The 24234-nt window shown below is 38.9% G+C and overlaps 2 protein-coding genes across 3 annotated transcripts in view; one reads left to right on the plus strand and one right to left on the minus strand.

The window, feature by feature from the left end:
• LOC121327826 (mediator of RNA polymerase II transcription subunit 14-like) overlaps positions 1 to 4408 on the plus strand; it is a 36299-nt gene extending 31891 nt beyond the window's left edge. For both annotated transcript variants that reach the window (XM_041272051.1, XM_041272052.1), the window contains 4 exons: positions 325 to 432; positions 1047 to 1172; positions 2940 to 3129; positions 3730 to 4408. In XM_041272051.1, coding sequence (XP_041127985.1) covers positions 325 to 432; positions 1047 to 1172; positions 2940 to 3129; positions 3730 to 3803 — 498 coding nt within the window. In that variant the 3' untranslated portion in view covers positions 3804 to 4408. The remainder of the gene's footprint in view (positions 1 to 324; positions 433 to 1046; positions 1173 to 2939; positions 3130 to 3729) is intronic.
• A 5940-nt stretch (positions 4409 to 10348) lies between these two features.
• On the minus strand, positions 10349 to 19068 carry LOC121327903 (renin receptor-like). Its single transcript, XM_041272228.1, has 9 exons — positions 18954 to 19068; positions 16352 to 16482; positions 15778 to 15906; positions 15035 to 15130; positions 14391 to 14528; positions 13602 to 13655; positions 13303 to 13452; positions 12805 to 12924; positions 10349 to 12547 (listed from the first exon to the last, which is right to left on the minus strand). The coding sequence occupies exons 1-9, from the start codon at positions 19030 to 19032 to the stop codon at positions 12353 to 12355; spliced, it is 1092 nt and encodes a 363-aa protein (XP_041128162.1). The 5' UTR covers positions 19033 to 19068; the 3' UTR covers positions 10349 to 12352.
• Between the last annotated feature and the right edge of the window lie 5166 nt (positions 19069 to 24234).

Genomic DNA, 24234 nt, shown 5'->3' on the forward strand with positions numbered 1-24234 from the left:
TAAAAAATTAATTGACATTTATAGTATATTGTAAAAGTTCTCTCCTCGTGTAAAAAAAAAAAAAATAAATCCCTGGTGTCTGGGAGGGCCTTTTGATCTAAAACTCCAGATTCATGGAATTCCATGTACCTTTTATTTATTTATATTTTTATGTTGGCTTTGTAGGTTTCAAGAGAATACAAAAACACTTGAAGTCATACTTGTAATGATATGAGCCGGGCTGTCTCCTCATATGTTTTTCAACTGGTTGATGTTAGTCCCGTGGATAGAAACATTAACACTTTCGGTTTTCTTTCCTCCTCCTCCTCGTCCCCCCCTTTGCAGGTCGCAGGACCACCGTTTAAATACAATACACTAAATGCCTTTACAAAGCTGTTGGGGGCTCCCACTCATATCCTTAGGGACTGTGTACGAATCATGAAACTGGAGCTGGTAAGTGACTTGAACACAAATTCTGCATGTTGGCATGTTGCTGTGTGCACCCTTTTCTGAACTCTTAAAGCCATCTGTGTAAACTTTGATCTGTGTTAAGTCAATTGGTATTTGTCGTATGCACAGGTTTGCATCACAAATGCATGATCATTTGGCAACAGAATTTCAATCAAATGTGTTTTTTTTACCATACTGGATTTTGATATGTATGTTGCACATCTCATAAGTACCTTAACATCAGTACAAATCCCTGAAAATAGTCAAGGAGGATGGATCCATTAACTTCCCAGGAAGTCCAAAGAGAAATCCTTGCCAGTATTTTCAGCACAAAGTTCACTGCAGGTCTGCTGTGTGGAAAGAGTTAAGAACGCTAATGTGCAGACTGGCAGCAAACAAGATTTTTGTATTTCTGTTTTCTGTCGTGTGAAACGTAATCCAGTTTCCCTTCAAACTGTGCAGCCTGTTTACGATGCGTGTGATTCTAAAAAGTACCGTTTTACAAATAATAGCAAAGATTTAGATTTAAACTTTATGGTGTAAAAGCCATGAACAAAAAACAAAAACCCTCCTATTGAGTGGGAAGCCTGCTTATGTTGTGTTTGTTGTTGAACCAGTTCCCAGACCAGGCTGCCCAGCTGAAGTGGAACGTGCAGTTCTGCCTGACCATCCCTCCCAGCGCCCCTCCCATTGCTCCTCCCGGGACCATCGCGGTGGTGCTCAAATCCAAAATGCTGTTCTTCGTAAGTGTTTCACACCCTGACAGCTGCACTGTTGGTATTGTGTTGCTTGCAGCCAAGGATAGTAAAAAGACTTGGGTGTCGCTTCTAGGAAGGAAGCCTATAATCCTGGAGCTGCCTGCCACTACAGTAATCAAAGCCACTGAATGGATCGTTTAGAACAAAAATGAATTAGTTTCAAACATTTTGGATGTTTTTTGTGACTTAAACAAAAAAAAAAAAAAAAATTACCTGGAGATCGCAGGTAAGAATCCAGGCTATGTCATTGCCGACAGTGACTGGGGTTTCCTAGAGGGCGGTGCACAATTGGCCGAGCGCTGCCCAGGTAGGCAAGACTAAAGTCGGCAGGGCAATCCATAGTGCAGCAGCAACCCCTGTGGCTGATAGGGCACCTGTGGGTCTGCAGTGGAGCCATTCAGATCTGTGTTGTCCTCCGGCACTATAGGTCTCATGGCTTTGCTGTGGATCCGCAGTGTAAAAAATGACGACTTGGCAGGAACACGTTTCGTAGGACGTGTATTTCAGCCTCTGTTTCCCGAGTCACCGTAATAATCAAGTGCATACAGAAGACAGAAAAAAAAAAAACTGACTTGTAGGACTGGCAGTGCATTTTAGAACTCACTACTCAAAGGGTTAATAACACAATCGGTGATTCTAGTCCCCAGGGAGTACGAACATACAGGTATCTGCAAGTTTAAACTTTAAATTACAGAGCCTACAAAACTCCTGATCACATGGTATTGTAACACTAGGCTTCTGTAACACCTTTTATTGGTCTCTTCCGCCCTCTGCCAGACATTGACTGAATTACATAAAATAAACCCAGTCACAAAAATATCAACAGTGTTTGTAAACCGTCGATAATCGCTCAGTGAGAAAGAAATAATGATAATAATACTGAATTCAGATTCCGATATAAATTCAATTATATACAATTCTTACACTGAATCGGATGTCAGTGAAGACAGAAGCAAAGAATATTTACTATCAACATCAAGTGACAGCGAAGAGGTGGCTCCAAGCTCTGTGCATTGCTCCATGGTTCAAGGAGTATCATACGCTGAAATATTAGACACTCTCACTCCCTCCGCCCCCACAACCTGTTTAGCTGGATATGATTTATTCATGTCTGTCTCGCTTTCTCTCTCCCCCCCTTTTTATTTTGTTAGGACGTGTTGTTGTGGTTGTTCCACCTCATTGTTGTTTATTGCCTACATGTTATTGTCAAAACTTTTCCCCTATGACTAAATAAAAAAAAAAAAAAAATTGTTTTATTTATTTACGGTAAAAATGATTTGTCTGTATTTCATCAGTATTTATTACATACATACATACAAACATATAGCTTTCAGCTTGTTTGTACACTAGACTTGTAATAATCAAGCGCATGCAGAAGACAAAAAAAATTCACTCCCATAGGAGTGGCAGTGCATTTTAGAACTCACTACTCAGAGTTAATAACACAATTGGCGATTCCAAATTGAGGTGAAAACTGGGGTAAAAATCATTGCCAACAACCATATTTAAAAAGAAATTTACACTGAAATAGCTACTTTTCACTATTTCCTACAGAAAAATGTCACAAGAAAATTCATAATAAAAAAAATATAAGCACTCCGCACTTCAAGAAGATTGGATTGTAATTATTATTTCATTCAAGTTAGACTTTATTTTTATGATCCTTTTTGGCAAATCGAGCGTTTGAACCTCTAGAGGTCCGGTACTGTATACTCAACAGTGCTTCGTTTCTGTTGCCGTTGTCTCATTCAGCTCCAGCTGACCCAGCGGCTGCCGTCCCCTCAGGAGCCCATCAGTATCATCGTGCCCATCGTGTATGACATGGCCAGCGGGATGACACAGCAGGCTGACATTCCTCGGCAGCAGAGCTCCTCTGGGGCAGCGGCGCTCATGGTCAGCAGCATCCTGAAGCGCTTTCACGAGATGCACCCTCCGCGCCAGAGTAAGTCTCATCCATCAGGGCATATCCGTCACATTCACACTGAGGGGGGTCTCTTGTCAAACCCAAATGTCAGGAGTGGAAGTGATCTAAAGGGGGGGGGGTTAGTGAACATGGCAGTATTCGTTTTTCTTTTTTGTGGATAACATAACTTTAATCATAACCTATATATATATATATATATAATATATATATATATATATATATATATATATATATATATATATATATATATATATGTATATATATAAGTTCTGATTTTTAACCAGGTCTGTTAGAACCGTTTTCACAGAGGTATTGCCAAACTGGATGGATAGTATTGTTGGATGATTTGAAATGGCTATTTTCACAACTTCTGTGCCTATGTTCGTTGGCTGTCTGCCAACGAATTGTGAGTCATACTTTTTTCTCAGGTGTATTTAACGCTTGTAAAGCCCTCATTTGCTGCATGTCAGAGACTCCATCCCGAGTTGTGGCCAGAATTCCACAGGGCAGCTGACATGAGCAGAACTGAAAATGCGATAATTCAATCACAGTTTGAGAATTTCATGCTCAGAATTGTCTGACACATCCTGACAAATCTAATTTTTATGTCTCTTGCAGGTGAATGCACAATATTTGCAGCAGTGCACGAACTGATGGCAAACCTCACACTGCCCCCTGGAGGCAGACCATAGCACATTCTTTTCAGAGAAAAGGACTCAAAATGAAGATCAGCCAGATTTTTTTTTTTTATCAGAAATTACAGACTGCAGCCAAACAGGAACCAATGTAAATTGGGAAGCCAGTCATAAATTATTTTAAAGAGCTAAAGATTAGAAGAAAAGAAAAAAAAAAACTATGAATCTATTTTTTCCGAGATGCACTTCTTAAATAATAAATGATGTAATAAGAGTAAATAGGGTTGTCTACCTGCTGTTGTATATTGTTTTATATGCTGGGATTTAAGGAAAGACAGTCCAATACGGAGGACTCTTTACCATGAACTTCTATTCAAAAGGTTTCTTTTTTTATACTGTGAGAAACAAATGCTAGGGTATTAGAAATGATTTACTTTTATTAGTACATTATGTAAATATTTCTTTTTTTTTTAATTTCTTTTTGATGTTGTAGCCAAATTTTTTTTTTTCATTTAAGCCTGTCACTTTGAATACTGTAAAACTGTGACGAACTTTATAATGAAGCTGTATTTTATTATGACTGCTTTGAGTCTTTACAAAAGGTCTGATTCTGTTGTCTGTGTCACAGACGAGTACTATTTAATAAATTGATAAAGAAATCAGTAACTGGCGTGATCCTTCAATTCTAGGGACTTGGACTTATTTTTAGATAAGTTTTTCAATAATTTTTTCCCCATTGCTTTTATATGGGGGGTGGCATCCTCATATGAGAGTTCCATGCATGTAATGGTTAATGATTGACTATTTTGTTAAAGGACAAAATGTATTGAGATTGGGAGAGTAAATATTCTTACTGACTAAAACACACTTATTCTCCATTCAAGAATCATTTGGTGAACAAGAATGAACTCTGTTGTGCGTTTGGTCTTGTATCACAGTACAAACGACTCATACCTCTATTACGATACGATATATCCTGAAGAAAGTATCATGGTTCACAATCGTCACACCCCTATTAAGCACTGTACTTGACTCTAGAGGATTGAAGAACTATGTATCTGGTACTAAACTAGGTTAGAGGAAGTTCTCTGTTTGTTTGCCTTGCATTCGGGGAGTCTGATTCACTTCCTGGGTCATTTCAGCTTCATATCTACAAGATCAAATAGCATGTTACAGTACTAGCCGCAAAACACGTCGGTCACAAGGAGAGGCGATTTTGTATAATGACAAGAATGCACATTTAAAACTACGCAATGAATGGAGGGACACACAGGTAAGATTCATGGAATGATTTTGTTAGCTCTACTTCATGTGTCCAGAGGCACAAGATGAAAAGCAATACCTGAGCTTGTTTGGGTAATTGGATTTCCTGGACCAAGGATTTGAGATTATATTCAAGACTCAACCATCAACCGGACTTGATGTTTCAAATCTCTGCCCACGCAGAAGTGAGCAAGCGTAACGTATTTTTCAATGTCAAAGAAAACATGTTTGGCTCAATATTGGATTCTTTACAAGCTCTCCTTGTGTGACACACATTCCTGTGTATATTGGTTCCAAAGCCTACTTCCTGCTGGCTGCCACTGATTCTCTGCAACCACTGTGGAGCACTATTTTCATTCACAAGAACTCGCCAATTTCAGAACCTGTCGAATGTCTTGAGGCAGAATGGCGCTGATGGGATTATACTGCAGTTCAGGCCTCTTTCATGCCCAGTTAGGCTTGTCTCACTTCTCTAGAAATGTTCACCACTTCAATTTATATGCATTGAACTTAAAATGAAAGCTGACTGCCAAAGACAATTTATATAACCTTTATTAAATTCTGTTAGGTAATCCAAGGTGGGCTTCACTTAAATTTAAGCTAATTTTTGGTGGTTTAACTTTTCTTGCATCAATTATGTGAGGGATTTTATATGGATTTCTCAAAAACAGACGAGTATGAATATAAAATAACTTCAGGCCTGTATGTATGTGGGTTTGAAGCTAATGCAACACCTAGCCATTTTCAAATTGAAACAAAAAAAAAAAGCTTAACATTCTCAAATATTATTTACTGTCCCCATTCCTTTTTACTGTGTTTGCAACAGATATTTCAATTACATATAAAGTGTAATTACAGATGGTACCATTATTGCCTTGTAGAAAATGTGTTTTTTGTTTTAATACAACACAACCTGTGCTGGCATTCTGCAATGATTGACAATCCCTGCACACTAGTTTATGATCGCTTGTACAACCTCTGGGACACTACTTGTGTGATGCAGATATGTGCAAATAATAATAATAATAATAATGTATCGATCCCATTTCCCGCAAGCAGGTGCCTCACACAGGCGGAGGGCAGGCTCTTTTCTTTTCTGCAGGCCTGCATGCTGCGTGGACAGGCAGACGTTCCGGATCCTGAGAAATGCGATGTTGCGCTGCTGCTCAACCTCATCAACTTCTGTGACCACTTCAGCTTCCTCACCCAGCACAAAGTCCAAGAGGTAAATCACGAAGAGCACGCTAAGGAAAACACAAGAGTCACTGTAGTCCAATGATAGATAATGTTGATACCTACGGGTTGTATCGTTAGGCAGCTGTTTTTGAAAAGTAGCCTCTTGTGGCTTTTATATGCAGTTTTAACTGCATTTTAGAGGAATCTGTTGCATAATAAAAAACAGAGATTAGAACAACTATATTAGAATACATTATTCATGTTGTGTGCAGTATGTGTGAATATATATATATATATACACACACACACACACATACTGCACACAACATGAATAAATTAATTAATTATTAAAAATTTCATTTAAAATTTTATTTTAAATTTATTCAAAAAAATTTACTTATTAAATAAATTAATTATTCCTACCATGCTACCTGTGGCTGGCACTATTAAGCACCATGGCTCCCTCTAATGCATGAGTGGAAAAAGTGGACCCTTCCATTCAACTCTTTGTGAATATGACTGCTCTGGTTGGCTCTGGCGAGTTTGCCAGGGAGGGTATGAGTTTTAGTTACAGGTATCTGAACACCAAGTATAAATAACAAAAGAAAATGGATGTACTTGGTGGAAACACAACTTTAATAACATGCTTGCCTGGTTTCTCCATTGATTGTGTTTCACACAGTTACATTCAGGATTCAAATCTTCAGCTGCAGACAGGACCGATTGATTCTATATATATATATATATATATATATATATATAGTGAAGTGATGAGACAGTGTGGAAAGGTCATGAAAAGTGGCAAAGCTTACCTCGGTTTGCCCCGGTATGTATTATTGTATGATGATAATGTTTTTGTTTTTATATATATATATGTTCTATGATTCTTAAAGCATAAAAAAGTGAATAACATTTAAAAACAAAGTACAGTACAATGGCAATGAAATAATAAATTGAAAGTCTTTTCCTTGCCTGTGTGACGTGCTGTAATGAGGGCCATTCACACTTTGTCAAAACATTAAGTTTCATTATCACGTTAAAAGATTCCTGCTAATGGTTGATCAGCTTAACCTCACTAGCTTGTCTCTGTTGTGCAGATGCTGTCAGTGGACTGGTCTGTTCAGGTCCCAGGAGTGGACAGTACTGATGGGCTGGACTATGAGATGTTGGACCCCACACAGATCAGCCAGGTGGAGGCTGAAGTACTGAGGGAGAGTCTGTTGGAGCTACGTCTCCAGATAGAAGCTCCATTCCTGGTTTTACTGTGAAACACACCTGAGCTTATTACTTACACATTTTGGCTAATCAAGCTTGTATTAAAACCTGGAATGGGTGACGCTGCTATGCAATAGGAGTCTTATTCCCATCCCTGTATTAGAGATAAAATACAGTTGACTAAAGCATGCATCAAAGCATTTTAACTAGCTTGACTTTGACTAGCTTGGTCTCATCCTACAAATCAGATTAGTTCATGGTTAGGTCATTGTAACCAGCGCTCTAGTCCTGGCAGAACGCACCGGAACAACGTTCCTACACTTTTTTTGGAACCTTTTTGAAAATATTTGTTGATATATAATTCTGTTGAGACAGCAAACTCGTGTTGTCTGAATGTGGTCACAGACTTGTGTCAACCTCTCGTTGGGATCATTGGAAAATACAATAACGGTGGGTGGGCAATAACAATCAATCTGTTTATTTGTTCATTCCAGGGCCAGTGAGTAAGAATATGGTGCTGGGTGGCAGGATATAGAGTTTTATATTAAGTTTGTCTTTTATATTAAGTTTGGTTTTTTTAGAGGTTTTAGGATAATCACAGCTACCGTATATATATATATATATATATATATATATATATATATATATATCTATATATATATATAGATAGTATCTATATATAAATCAGGTTTGCATCAATATGCTAGAAGCAGAGAGACAAATAACAGTGCATTTGTTCTAGAAATATATGATTGAGAAATGCTGTATAAGTTTAGCACAGCAAAAAGATAATTATTGTTTTTAGAAGGGCCTTGAAAATGTTCAAACGCCTTCTCCTTTGTCATGTTTGCTACAGGTGTATATATCAAGGCAAGCACTTTGATAAGATTGTGAAAAGACAAGTGCTGGACAAGGTAATTCCCGGAGAGCATTTAGTGTAAGACTATGTGGCAACATGGTAAGTGATATGCAGATGGAGAGCAGGTGCAGTAATCAGTTGAAACAAACAGACAACAAAGACAACAAAGTAGGGGTGAAATGGTTTGTTTATTAATTTGTAATCCAGATGGTTTGATAAAGAATAATGATTTGGCAATACACAGCAATGTGTATTGCACAGTAGTTAAAGGGTTGCAGTCCTGCAAATAATAACATGCTGTAAAACACCCACAATGTACAAACACAGTCACTAGTCCGATATGCGTGCTGTAGTGCTCGTGGTACAAATACAATTAATCTTCATTCACAGTGCAGTGTTGTCCGGTTTTGTGCTGGCCCCTGGCGACAGCTCCGGATCGTGTCAGCCGTCTAACAGCGATAACAAGTAAACAGTTAGACGAAGACAAAACAAAGTTAGTTAAGGAAGACAATTTTAAAGCCTTTAAAAGCCATTTAAAACAAAACTATTGCACATGCGATTCTAAATGCTTCTGGTGATTTAAAAAAAAAAAAAAAAAAAACCAAATGTTTTATTGAACGTTATATAACGGAATTATTGAGTCTTATATTTTGAAATGTTGATGTGAACAGAGACGGTTAATAAAGTTATGATGATACCTGAATCAGGCAAACTGGGAGTTCCAGTTTGTAAAATGTACTGGCTGCTTTTCGCCTTTAGTGTGGATGAGATTTATGGTGCATGGGTTTTAGTGTTCTGCAGCTGGCCTTATATTAAACTTTTCACTTGAAGTAGAACCAGAATTAACTTGTTCTGTAAGTTGTGAAATACATTGATAGGAGAAGTGTTAGTTTCCCAATTTCAACACAAAAGGAGAGAAAAATAATAATTAGGACAAATCCTTTAGCACCATGAAAATGTATTTGAAATGGTGTAAAGAATGTTGCTGCAGGTTCCTTATTTGAGGTGTGAAACCATGAAAACAACACTGACAAAGTTCATAAATAGACATTCTCTGGATACCTATGGAAGGGACTTATTTTTAAAATGTCAACTTAATTGTGTCATTTGTAATTAATTGAATCTTGGCACACCTGTAATTGTAATTACCGTATCATTTATCAATTACACACCTTTCCAAGCTGTTGGGTTTTACATTGAGCGTTCTTGTATTTTCAACCACTTCTAGTGGTTGAGAAAACATTATATAGTATGTTTCTGTATTTGTCCATCAAATCAACAGTACAAAGGTCACTCTTGAAATCAGGACTTAAAGGATATGTTGCAGTAAGAATACCTCTGTTAAGGAAGCGGAACAAGACTACAAGGCTAAAATATGCACAACACAGAAACTGGACTATGGAACAATGGTCAAAGGCGTTTTGGACTGTTGATGGATGGACAACGACACCTGTGCCTTCTGCCAGTCCTGTTAATTCAACGCTTGTCTTCTTTCTATTCCTTAAGGCTATTATCTTTGAGTACTGGGTCTTCCAGTCCTGGGTTTGTCAATTACAGGTGATGTTTTTCTGTACTTGTTGATTATGCTTTGGATACCACACCTTGAAAATCAAGTGATGTGAGCTACGTCATTCAGTGTTTTTCCTTCTTTATGCAAGTCAAGGTTGTTATAGTAGTAGAAAACACTACTGGAGGCTTTGAGTAAATTGTTGATGCTCATAAATGCAGAGTAGAAAAAAGCAACATATCTAAATACTTTTGCATATCTCTTACATATTCATAAAGCAACTGGCGATGTAAGAAACCTTAAGTTTAATTTGATTTTCTTTTCTCAAATATAGCTAGTGGCTGCCAGAGCAATATTAAACATTGTTTTTCTGAACTAATCCAGCAGTGTCATCATATAGATTATTTTATATTATGGGTGAAATTCGATACGAGTCAATGTCATAAAAATGTCACTATGACAAAGTTTACAGTACGTGGAGTAACCTAGTGGAACATACTTCAAGTATATAAATAGGCCTCCACTATATCCTGAATAACAAGCAAGGAAAGACAATATAAAAAGAACATATACACATTCAAAAACGTTACTGGACGATTATTTATTGGATGTATTTTACACTGAAGTTCACAGAATGTTTTCACACATATCCTAGTGGCAGCAGTGTATATGTAATGTTTTCCTTACAGCTGATCTTCCAATTGGTCCTGTTTGTAAAAGGATGTGGAAAGCCAATGAGTCTGCAGCAATGCAATCGACACGGTCCAGTTTTCAGGATCAAGGTTTGAGCTTGGGCTGCATAGTTTAAATCACCCACATTTTATACCCAATTGCAAAACTTTGACTGGCGAAACAGAACTCAATTTGACAAAACACACTGCCATAGTGTCAGAATGGGTTATCAAAACAGAGCATTAAGAGAAGACAACATTAAGACCAGACCAGCCTTTTGACTATTCTATATTCTGTTCAATATATACAGAGCTTTCACACCTTCATTTGTTAAATTACATTGTATCGGTACACATTGTTCCTAGACAAACATTTACAACATTGGAGACAATTTTCACTAATTTGAATAAAAACCTTACAAAGTAATGGTCATACTGCATCAATAGTAAGTAGTTCAGTGTCAAGACAAAAAAAAAAAACACCTAATCTTCAGGAAAACCATCTAAAACAAAAACCATTCTTCACAGGTTTCAGGAGAAGCTCCAGGAGGAATGACACCCAATCAGCACTTTAGGTGGGACCTTTTTATTTAGTAATAAAGCCCTAACTTAAATGGACTACTTTAATGATCATTTATAACAAATTGACAAGCACTCTTAAATTAATCTTTTCATTTAAACCGAGTTTCAACAAATAAGTAATCATTTTAAATTAGACTCGCTATATAGGAGTTTATGTAATGCACTGTGGAACTGAGGGAAATACTAAATTGTGATCTGCATACAGACTACAGTAGAGCCTGCCATGTCCCATCCTGGAAGATACAATATCCTCTATTCACCAATTCACACATGCTGCTACCAACTCAACGGTACAGATGGAAACTGATCAATGCATGTTTTATTGTGAGTATGAAAACAGTAAAGTCAGCTGTTAGCAGGACAGAGTGGACTCTGTTGCAAATTTAAAAATAAAAAAGGTGCATTTGGGAAATCAGTTTCACTTTTTAAATGCTGTCACTTCATGTTTAACCACGAGAAATAAAAGAAAACAAGGGAGTAATCACTGTACCGTTAAAGCTGAAACAAGATCTTTTCCTTGACGTTCAAAGCTAGTTAGTGTTTGTGTGCGCTCTTTCTTCTTGTTTCTGTCTTAGGTTAACACACAGTGCAAAAATACACAAAGTCAGGTTACTTTGGCATAGACAGAGAAAGCACAGTAAGAACTGTTTTTGGAATGCTGTTTTATAACTGCCAAATGTTGTATTACAGTGCTCTGTTTTGAAATAGTTCACAGATTTTCTTTAACGCAAGTAAAATACTGTACTTTGGTGCTTTTTAGACACACAGGTGTACCTGACAGTTAATTTATGATGCCCCGAGATTAATAAAGCAACTACTATGTAATATAACAGCTCCCTCCGAGATACCTTCTTTCTACATAGCCGATGGACCCCTGGTACCAATTAAATGTGATATGAAAGTTTTTACTGTAGCTCTCACTTCACATACTGTATGCTTTAGGGAAATCTCACATGACACTATAAAGATCGGCAGTGCAAGAAGTTACAGGCAAAAACAAAGCTCAACAAAATACAAATCTTCTCATCTCCAACTTGAAAAACCATTGATATAGGATGACTACACAAAGACCAGACAACTGAACTGCAGTACTGCACAACACCTCACCCCCCAGGGCCAGACTTCTACATCTTATTAAATGTATCTCACCATGTATCCAGAGAAAATCTGTCTTTGTAGAAGGGGGCAGTATATTCACTTCAATGGAAACAAATTCTTTTTCAGGGGAATATACAATACTATTACAAGACACCTGTATTGGAAACAAAAGGCCACTCCTTAAAACTGAGACTCCGTGTGTGTTTGAACGACAGATGACGAGTAGGAGAGATGACTAATCCACACGGATCTTCTGGTTGGTCATCCTGTAGATGATGCTGTCGTAGCCTGGGTCCATGTTCCAAAGGTTGTAGGAGATCACGATCACAGCCAGAACCAGGACGATCATCATCCACAGAATGATGTTGAAGACCACAGCGTAGTTGAAGTTGTACTTGTAGGCCAGGTTGTATGCGCTTCCTGGGTTGCTCTGAAATGTTAAAGCTATGTTATTGCTTTTGTTGGTTGACGTATCCTAGACAACCACATTTAGATCTAGGTGTGATTCAGAACCCTTTAGTCCTAGAAGCTTCTTTTATTGTCTCATGGACTCATTATCAACTCTGCGCGTGAATGCGGTCATTCACTAGGTACAATGCAAAAATCGCTGACAAATAATCATAAAACAAACAAAAAAAAAAGAACCCACGTCTGTTGGACTATCAAAAACTGCAAAAGTGTACTCACAATCTGCTTGGACTCCAGGATGGAGCGAACCTTCCTCACGAGAGGAGTATCAAACTTCTTCACCGTCACCAGCTCCACCACAGCACTGCTGTTGTAGATACTGAACATGTCATCAGCAAACTGCAGCACAGACAGCAGGGTAAAGGAACAGATCAGTCAACCTCATCGTACTAGAGACGCTCCACGCATACAATCGAGCAAATCTCATTTTAAACTGTTTGAACTTAAAATGAATTACAAGGCCAAAGAAACAGGGAAGAGCTCTTGAGATCATAGGTCATAAGACAAACAGGAGCCTCCTTTTATCCCCAGATTTCAACACTCTCAATAAATTGTGCTAAATAGTCTCTTAACCAACTTAATCACATTTGAATAAGCAGTTCTCTTGATGTACGTAAGACCAAAAAATGCAGGAGATAATAAAGATGACTGCAGACTCTTAAGACTTGCATGTCTCACAAGTAGTGAGGGTATGAGCCAGCCCAACTCTCCCTTTACCTTCTGCAGCATGCTGGCCAGGATCTGCGTGGCTTCCTTGAACTGCATGGAGTCTTGTCCATAGCTCTTCTCCATCGCCTCCAGGCTGGACAGCTCCAGGGAGTACAGGTCTGGGGAGTGCTCACTCGTCAGGTGCTTATGTTGGGACAGCTACACACAGACAGAGACAGAGAGAGAGGAGAAAGCACCTTTAAACATTCAGCTGCTTTGTGCACATTTCATAGATCTCATGACAGGAGGCAATTGATGATCAGGATGTTCGATAAATATATGAAAGGTGATACCAGTCCGACTCTTACCAAAGCAATGATATCCTGTAGGACTTGCAGCTCAGAGAAGAACAGCTGAACCACCTGAATTAAGACAGAAAAATATATATTTTCAAGCAGGTCAAACACATTACATCATGTGGATTTATGTATTTACATTTTTTTTTATTTTATTTAATGTTGCCCAGGTAAGGGATAGGTAATGCTGGATGTGGCTTAAAGCTCTGAAATCATGTTTTCATGTTCTAACTCTACACCCTAGGAGATATTTCTGGTCCTCAGTTCAAAACCTTTACTAAAGACTCACCCACAGCTCTAACTGTTTGAGATTTCTAGAACAAGCATCATTTTCAAATCAGGAAGCATCCAAGACTCTTCCTGTAACGTATTCTCAGAATGTAGCAGCTCTACCTTTGCAGCACTAAGGGGCTGATTCTCAAAGTCTTAATCCAAAGTACATTACACCATTTCTTCTGATAGGATACTAAAAACATGCAGATTGTACCATATTAATAAAAAAACCACTTAGTATAGTGTACTTAACAGCTGTTGACTTTTTATTTTTATCAATAGTTTTGTAACTATTGATTGGCCGTGTCTTACACTTCCCATAAAGATGCAGAGGACACTTTGCATTAAAAAGCTTTGAAAACAGGCCCCTTACTGTCTGTGACGAAGCACTGAACTGAAACTTAAAGCACACAAATATGACCAGAAGCCTTGCCAGCACTAGTTTGCTGGTGGTCTGTAGAAGCTGCGTGTCTGTCACGCCTCTCAGGAGACACTGCCAAAGAACCTGCTCTTCCCCTGGCTGCTTACTTCACTGTTTCTGTTCAAGGAGTTTGGGGGCAGGACGTCAAGGACAGAGTTGTTCTGCGACAGCCTGCCGCGGATCTGACGCAGCGTCACGGGCAGCTCTTCAAACACGGCGTTCGCCTTGCCCCCCATGTACACCCCCTGCACAAAGGAGGGGAAAGCTTAACATCAAGGTCACCAGGTCAGAGAGAAACCGGACATACAGAAACATAGCTTGCTTCTCATACCTGCTGAGAACGTAGCTTTTCTGACACTTCTATCCCCCACCCTCGTTACCAACACAAAGGGCCCAATTTCAGTTAACATTTTTCAAATAAACTAGAGCAAAGCTGGAGGAATATCTAATTTTTATGATTAACATATCATGGACAATGCATGAAGTCAAGCCAAATTAATATTGTTCCACAGCTTATTAAACACATTCATATATTTATATGTACCCCCTCCTCATATTCTCCTAAATGTTCAAAGCAAAAGATATAGAGACAGGCAAGTCCTGAGCTTTAGTTTGAAGTTCTACTCACATTGGCTTTTGATGCACTTGGAGTCTAAAATACAATCTGGGAAGTTCAAAGGTCTAACTTATTTGATTTTTGTTTGGTATACAGAGGGGTTTTGGAAAATAAATGTCAGATTTCAAATTGTACCTCTTCAGTCGGAGCCAGCTGCAAAATGATAGGATAGTCTTCCGGGAACAGAGAGTGGATAGTATTAGCAACACTGTCCAGGGTAAAGGGAACCGCCTGAAAACAACACATTAATTAATTCCCACAAAGTGCTGCAATTATATGGGCTTCCCCTTAGCGAAGAGACATTTAAAAAAAAAAAAAAAAAAAAGCCATCACTATTGAGCATGATCATGTCGTGGCAACACTAATCTTCCTTCAAGGTAAGAAAGATCCACTTTTGCATACGATTTTAACTTTATAGGCCAGGAGTGAACCTTAATTTCTGACTGTCCTGTTTCAAGGTCGTGCTTTAAAATGATCTCTGCACCCCACTACAATCATACAATTAACTGTATTACATATTGCTACACACCATTGCTTGTTTGAACAGCTTATCCTGTTTTCCCATTTTGCTTAAACTATGCATTAACCATGACTTTACAACAAATATACTTTTTCTGTAATGTACTATGTCTGTGCTGCAGCTGTGCTCAACATGTTATGCTTTACTGTGACATACTGTATTAAACTTTTACAAGCGGTAACTATGTCTGAAATTGATCTTTGTATTTCTGTTTGTGACGCATGAACCACGGGTGCAATACTGATTTCCCTTTAAAATATAATAGTTCATATAATTACCAGTTTTTAATATCTTGCGACAAACTTTGCATATGGTAGCTGTGCGAGTTTTGCTGCCCTGGCGTGTACTGTGTACTTACATTCTCAACAGGATATGAAGTTCCACTCTTTGGCAGAGGCAGCTGATCCACGCCCCTCACTACAACGAGAGCACTCGCACGAGGGCGATGAAACAGACTTCCAACCCGCAGGCCAGGCCAGGCCAAGTCCTAGTCAAATCACACATTGCGTTACAGACACATTTACATTCCAGTTCTTACATCAAGTATAAACATTCATTACAAAAAAATGTTCAGAAAATAGTTCTGGTTTAAGCTTGAAGTCAGGAAATTCCTTACAAAAAAAATGACAATTAAAGTCACTTCAGTGGTGCAGCTTGAACCCAAAGTCATCAGGAAATGCCATACAAATCATGTATCAGCTGCTTCCAGGTTAGGCTTTTAGCATAGATACGGAGACGTCATGGGCAGGGTAGCATTCAATCATAAAGGGAGAAGTGAAATGGCAACAGTATCTTGAACAAGGAAACATTCCACTAAAAGATAAGGGGAGCAGTGAAATCCATTTTGAATCAGAATACACTGCTTTGGATTTGGTCTAGTTAAAGTTTAGTGAAGGAATCTGGTATGCTGGTAGCATGCATGTGGCGTGTACCTCTTTCACAGAGAAGCCCAAGGTTAAGGCCACCAGGTCAGGGATCCGCTCCCCAGAGATGGGCCACTGTCCTTCCTTGAAGGTGACATACCCAGGTGCTCGAAGCACGGTGAAGCTGTCCCCAAACGCACCTGGAACAAATAGTTAGTTACTCTTGTTTTGCCCATTATACACTGGAATGTATGTATAGTGCAGTCAATCCGTCTAGATGCAACATATCTTACTGATATAAGAAGGTACCCATGACATACAACAGCCTTCCACCCACTAAACCAAGAACCTCCTTTCTCAAGCAAGCACTTTGGAATCCAACACCACTGTAACAGCAAGTAAATACAGATATACTGAATAGCATGCACAGTGTATAAAACTCAAATCCCTCCCTAGAAAACTACAACAAATAGGACTTACAGTGCTGTACTGTAAACTAAGGTAAAAATACATCATTTGGATGCTGCTGCTATGTATCCACCAAACACTAAAGTCAGAAACACAAGAAAGACAATGTGACACTCACTCATAACTTTTATCAAACTGCTTTTAAAAGCAGAACATATTAGGTAACCGTTTCCAGGCACCAATTTCATGATAACAAAGCAATTGTTTGTCTTTTTATATTTAAACAAAAAAAGTTAGCATGGAAAGAAGCACTAAGCACTATGTTGTCAAACTGAAATCACCAGGTCTACCTTACATGCAGTGGAGTTCACAGGGATTAATATATGAAATAATTCCATAATTAGACATCACGTGATTAGTTTTGAGAGAAGCGCAGTTCTAGCAAACATGTTTTTTTCTTTTTTGGATATCTTGTAGGTTAACAAAAGCAAAAAGACGTCAAAGCCTGTCACGTGTATAATACCTGATATCACTTTTTAAAATCAAAATCCATGTTTGCTATAATATATGTTTGTTTTGTTTAAACACCCATGTACCTAATGTAAGACTGAATTAACCTGCTAAAAACTACTTCAAGCAATAGAGACAAGAACTGGTCACTGGACTCTGTGACCTGGGAGACAGAAACACTCCCCTTGAAACCAGTTTACTCTGAAGAGGAACCAGTCCCTCCAGACAGAAAACAAGCCCACCTGCCTATATGAAGAAGCCACTGGGCTGAGGCCACAGTCCTTGAAGATGGACACTGCCTTGAACTTCACAGCCAGAATCGAAACACTACTAAAACACTGCTTGAAATGTATTCCGTGGCAAAAAATGACCATCTTCCTCTTTGTTCATTTAAAGAGATATGAAAGGCGACTGTATTAAATATGTTACACAAAGCTAACCAAAGATAATAAACACAGTCTACTGTACAAAAGTGTGTTTCTCTCCTTTCTTCAACAGGCAATCTGGTAGGGGTGCCAAAGCATTTACTTTAGTCCAGAGAGATCATTTTATTATAATATTAGTATGAATTATCCTCATTTTTCAGCTAATTCAAAATGAAAGACTATCGAAATAGCTCTAACTTTTGAAAGTGTATTCAAACATAAAACACCCGTTTGTCTCCACACTAACATTTCATGCTTGATGCAAGTAAAATTAGGAAATGAAAATGCAGTCTACAGTCAAAGTGTAAAACTGTCGTTAATCCCAACTACTACTTCTCAAAAACATTCCCATTACTGTAGCAAACAAGACAAGTATAGGCTGATGTACCCAGGGTCTTGAGTTAGAGCTTGGTTTTAGGGCAAGAATGCATAGCACCCAGTCAACACACATCAGGCCCAAACAGGCTTTGGGATAGTGAAACTGGGAAAGGCTGGTTCATAGTTTACAGTATGCAGCTCCACAGAGCCTTCCTGATGCCAAAATATTAACGTTGCAAAACGAGCTTGAAGTGAATACAACCTAAAAATTCTGGCTCCTCCGAGACTTTGTGTAAAGGACAAGAAATGCAGATTTTGCCTGCTCACATTTGCAAGCACAAATTTTAAAAAAGGCACAAAAATGATGGTGCAGCTGATTTTTCGTACTGGGTATGTAGTGAATATGGTCAAATGATTCACAGTCATTGTCTAATAATAATTATAGTACAACATTGTGCTTCCTTCTGTCTGGTATTTAATTATTCAAAATCTGTATCATCGCAACTGCTTCAGAGAAGAAAAAGCAGAAGCATTAATTTGACTTGATCCGTGATGAAGCAAGCTTATGAAAACCATACATCACATGATACCAATACCAATACAGGGTCTGTAATATTAGAAGTGTCAGACATCCAACAAGCGATGAAAAAATTAAACTACAAAAGACGCTTTAGATTTGAGTGAACATACGGTGACTATATACCATATAATGTAATCAATACAAGGCTACCGATAGAGTAATATTGAACATAAGTTAAAAAATAAACAATTATTAAATAGTTTATAAAAAGAGACAAGGTAATGTGTTATTCGGTTAAATTCTATCACATTTATGTCCGTTCACAGCGGTCACCGACCAGCTGATTAAATATCTGACACCTGTGTCAACTAACACTGTCAACAGCAAAAAGACAAACATAAAAAGATACACGGTCCCTTTCGCTGGCTGGACAAACCGACCACTAATCTATAAACAATTACCCGTGTAGATGTGGACGTGTCATCCCTACCTGCTGTCAGGACTGCGAAGATGGCTAGCATCGCCATTTGAAATCTGTTAACCCCCGCTACTGCTCTAGAGAAGCCCATCTTCCTCTTGTCGTTTCCAGTCACTGCAGCGGCGGATTGTGGGTACAAAACAAGAAGCACCGCCCGCCGCCTCTCTCATACAACAGACAGTCCACTAGCCAATTGGCGAGCACAATAGACTAACTCGCAGTAAAATGATCCAATCATAAATGTTTACGATTTACTTGCATAGATGTTAGCTATACTGACCTTCCCAGTCAGGGCGAATGTTCAGCATTAGCTGCAGGCAGTTTAGAGATATTGCGAGGTGTGGAGATCAGCGGCAGTAGCTAGTAAGAATATACTGTGCATTTAACAGGTACATATAGCGGTAACGTTCATGTTCGCTTGACTCGGGCAATACCTGTGCCACACTTTATTTATTTATTTATATCCCGCTGTGGGTGTTTATCATCGTGGCCGCTCGTCCCTCAGTATGTATGGCGTACCTTGTCTCGTTGTAACGAAAATATCCGTTTTGTAATACGTTTATCCGTATATAAGGGCATCCTGCTTGTCTGCCTGTCTCCATAGGTCACATTTAAGTTTGTACATAGAAGGGTAGCCCAGGCTGCTGCAGAATCAAGGTATTCAAAGACAGCTGTGTGCATGTGCTATCAAGAGCACGCTTGTTTCCGGTTCCTCTCATTTTGAAGGTACAGCAGTAGGGGGTGAATGATGATGACTTGCTTGTTCTCTGTCCGTCCACTGGTAGTAATGCTTCTTTGCTAGTACATACATTTGAATGTGTTTCACACTTCAGAGCTTTCTGTCTATCTGAAGACAAATGCTGCATCTCGTCAAGTTGTGATGCAACTTACTGATGACCTTTTAGTGGAGGTTGCTGAGGGTAAATAGTTCAGCCAACTGTCTTCGCATTTACATGTATGAATGGCCAGTTGTAATACAATGCCAAGGTCGTTGGTTAGTTATTTAGAAGGAGAAATAGAAGCACAAGAACATAACTTAAGAGAAGTTACAAACAATATTTGGCCCATCAATAACTCTTCGGTTCCTCTTAGCAAATTGATTCCAGAACCTACTCTAGTGGTCTTTAAAGGAATTCAGTGACTCCGCAGCTAAGTGTGGCGAGCTATGTAATATAGTCCTCATCCTCACAAAGCAAGTCAAACGATTGCTTCTGTTGTTTTTAGCCTATTGTGATGATACAGTTTAGGGATTGGCAATAATGAAAAATCAAAAGGAAGTCTCCTGCTCTCTGTCTGTCTCCACTCAGTTTCCAGCTCAAGTACACGTAGGAAAAAGCAGGACTCCATTTCAGCCTGTCACTCAGCCTGCCACTCAGCCTGTCACTCAGCCTGCCACTCAGCCTGTCACTCAGCCTGTCACTTATCCTCACTATAGTGAGCTGGACAGAGTGTTCAGGGACCCTCAGTGACCATCATTAGCCAATTTGTGCTGATCAAAGAGCTGCATTTTATGCGAGGACTTGTGTTTTTATATCTAGAGTAACTAAAAGACAGGATCAGCAGTGTGATCAGAGCCAGCGCCATCTATTGTACGACTACAGTGAGTTTAATTTTCCTCTATTTCTGGCAAAACAGTAAATGTTCAATATAGTCACTTGCTCTAAGATCTTTAATCATGAGTTGAGGGATAAACTAAAGCTCATGTTTGTCTGAAGAGCAAATGGACCTGAGCTTGTTAAACCGTGGCTAATCAGGCTTGTAATAAAACCTGGAATGGTGAGAACTGCTATGTAATAGGAGTCTTATATCCATCCCTGCCTACCACTGTTCTGTACTATACTTAAAAATGTTTGTAAATCAGTATACAGAATTCCACTGATGTGATGAATATAGAACATCCATTAAACAATGGTCTCATACTCATGTTTTTTTTTTTTTTTTTATTTAATAGAGGCCAGTTATTTTATTATTTTTTCCCAATTTGGTATATCCAATTATTTTTTTTTTTTAAGGCTCAGATCACCACTACCACCCCTGTGTTACCTTGAGAGCAGCAGCGAAGATGAATACATGCTTCTTTTCACACTGCAGACTCACTGTGCAGCTACAGTGTTGGAGGACAGTGCAGTTCTGGGCAGCTTACAGGCAAGCCCACAGGCACCTGGCCAATCTACAGGGGGCGCTGATGCGCGGCGAGCCGAAGACACCCTGGCCGACCTAAACCCTCCCCCCACTAAAGCTACTGTATTATTACCCTTAGAACAGAAGTTCATATAGTTAGGCCCAGCTGGTTGGTTCGAGGCCAGGTGAAGTATTTCCTTGACATCAGTTATTGATGCAGGACTTTGGAGGGAGCACCATACTCACTCCATGGGCTTCTCCCCGAATCAGCAGTGGTATGCACTGCCTGTGGCTCAGCGTTATTCTTTCCCATTTGAAGCTAATGAAGGAAGCTGAAGAATAAGGTGTTTGTTATGATTAAGTTAACAAGGGCTTCGTGATCCTCCTGAGTGTTATCTGCCTTGAACAAGGGATTAGGCTGCTATTGATGTGCTCCTCTCTCCTAGACTTTGTTTGCACTTCTTAATTGCCATTGCACCTGGTACTGCACAGGAATGAGCCGGTTTGCAAATGAACAATAAGAGCGTTTCCTTGTTGCAGTGGATGTTAAATCCTCTTACAGGTTTAATTTTACCCTCTGCGTTATTGCCGAGTAAAGAGCTGTTTGTATGGGCATGAAATATCAATGTTATGTCAACCTGTTGTTTAGATTCACTTTGTATAATTTCCTGTTTCAGGCATTCCATCCAGGTGACTTTTTCAATGTCAGAAGTTTAAAACAGCCCTGTGGCCTCAGTAGCGCCCTCTGGATCCTACCTGCCCTCCAAGTGTATCTGATACACTGCAGTGTAACCATTAACTCGCCCCCCTGCAACACTATTCCCCAGTGGGTTTAAGGAAATACCACATTTGTTTTGAATGCTGTATTTCTTCCTGATGTACATCTTAACGTCCACTAGAGCGTTTTAGGGGAACAGGTTTATACAGGTTACACTCTGGTGGGCTACTTGTGGCCCGCAATGCATCTACCTGCGGGTCCCTCCTCCAGCTGAAATAAAAATAAAAAATCTCTCGGCCTGCGACGCATCTACCTGCCCCACTCATCCATCTAAACAAAAATCCCTAAAAATGAAAATGAGTTAATGCTCTCTTCCATTGATGAATATAAAATCAAAACATAAATGTGCACTGCCAGTTTAGTTGAATGCTTCACAGTGGTAATAATTATAGTTTTAAGAAAATGGGAAAGAAGAAAAAAGAAATGGATGGATTTGTGACATTGCTGAGATCTTACGTACCTAACTTGTTTGGGGTGCATTGCATAACCCACCAGGAGGCACTCTGTGCAAAGCTAGACAGATAGACTGAAGATGGACAAAGTGGTGCATAGTGTTAATTTTATACATGCACGACCATTGCACCACCAGCAGTTTATCGAACTTCTGAATCAGGATACTGAATATGGGGACCTGACATAGTTCTTCTGTGGCGTTTGATGCTGCAAGCTTTGCATTTACAGTATATATTTATAGGAAAAAGCAGAAGGTTTAAAATACTGTTTAACTTCCTCTTTTCTTCTGATAACGTGCTAGAGGATATCCAAAAATAGGTGTACTGCAGAGACTCAAGGGTTTAGTGCAGGCCTGAGGAAGTTCAGATTTCACAATGAGACTAAGGAAAGGGAGAAGATTTAGAACACACCGCTTTTTTATTCTGACATTTATTTAGTTAATGAGCATAAACAAGAGTCCAGTTTACATTGTTCCTGGTCTAATGGAGGCCCAGTAACATTTCAGTTTTTATTAAGGCTGTTTTTGTGTTTTTGGAATATTGCCAGGACTTTTGAAAAGCACCCTGTGCTAGTGTCGGACCCAATCCGGGAGCACCCACGGCCTGCTATTCAGTCTTGGTCCTCTCCTGAGCAGCGACTGCTTATTGTCCAGTTGTGTGCTTGAAGCATGCTGGGCAGTAATCATTCAGAAAAAACACCAGTCCAATTCTGGAGTTCTTTTAAATTATTGTTTGGGGTACATTTGGTTGCCATACTTACATGTGCTCGTTTTTTTTTTTTTTTTCAGATTGTAAATATTGAAAATACATTATTAATGTAGGCTTTTAGGCCGTCCTGCTGGATACATGAAAAAATACCAAACTATTTTCAAATCCACTGCATGACTGGATTGTTTATACAGCAGCGGTGGCAGCGTTTGTTTCCACACAACGTTGCTGCATCACTTCTACACGGCAATGAAATTTGTATTGGAGAACCACTGTGCGTGAGTCATGAAAAAACAAAATGGAAAAACAAGGAAGAGGGAGGACAACTGCTGAACAAGAAACAACACAAATATTAAAAACTGGACTAGGGCTCTACAAAGAGTCAGAAACTGGTACACGTTGGTGAAAAAAACAAAACAAAATATCGAATCCAAAGGTTAAAAAACAAATAATATAAAGGATGCCGAAGCAAAATAAGAACGAAGCTATTGTTTGTTCCATAAATGTATATTTTTAAAGTCCTGCCCCTATATAATTAGCCCTGCAAACTATACAGAGACACACATGAGCTCAGTGTAAAAAGCAATGCAGAGTATATGACAAATGTGTTTACATTCGCAGTGTAAAATGACGCTTTGTTTTCATTAGGCAATGGCAACTGATCTAACAGCATCATTGTTTTTGTAACAATATATATTTTTTAAACAAAGCAAGTGGAGAATGTGAGGCTGTTTGATGCCTGGGTGTTATACAGTAGTGTGTTCTAGATTCTAGAATCGGCTATTATTTGAGTGTGTTCGACTGGCAGCTCTGTCACTGTAGCTCTCAAATTCAATTAATTCAGACTGTGTTTGTTATTGCCAAAGTTAATGTAGTAAATGTACAGAAATATTTAGCGCGCACACACACACACACATATGTGACTTTTGAGCATGTATTGATTTCTGATTGAGTAACCCATGATCTGTGTTGATTACTGTGGCAGCAGAGGAAATGTCATTATTTAAAGGTTAGCTGACATCTCTCCCAAGAGTGAGTGGGGTTGCTAATGTGGATTGTGTTTAATTTTACTGTAATTGTTATCTTTCAAGCTTTTCTGTTATAAAGTGTTTACAACTTGTATTTCAGTTTAATTCTGGCGTAGCACATTGGTTTTTCCCATTAACATTTGCTTGCAGGAGTTTTGTTTACACTAGTTAGAGATGGAATTAAGACTCCCATTTTACAGATGTTT

This window comes from Polyodon spathula, chromosome 15 (genome assembly GCF_017654505.1).
Source record: "Polyodon spathula isolate WHYD16114869_AA chromosome 15, ASM1765450v1, whole genome shotgun sequence".
NCBI lineage: Eukaryota > Metazoa > Chordata > Actinopteri > Acipenseriformes > Polyodontidae > Polyodon > Polyodon spathula.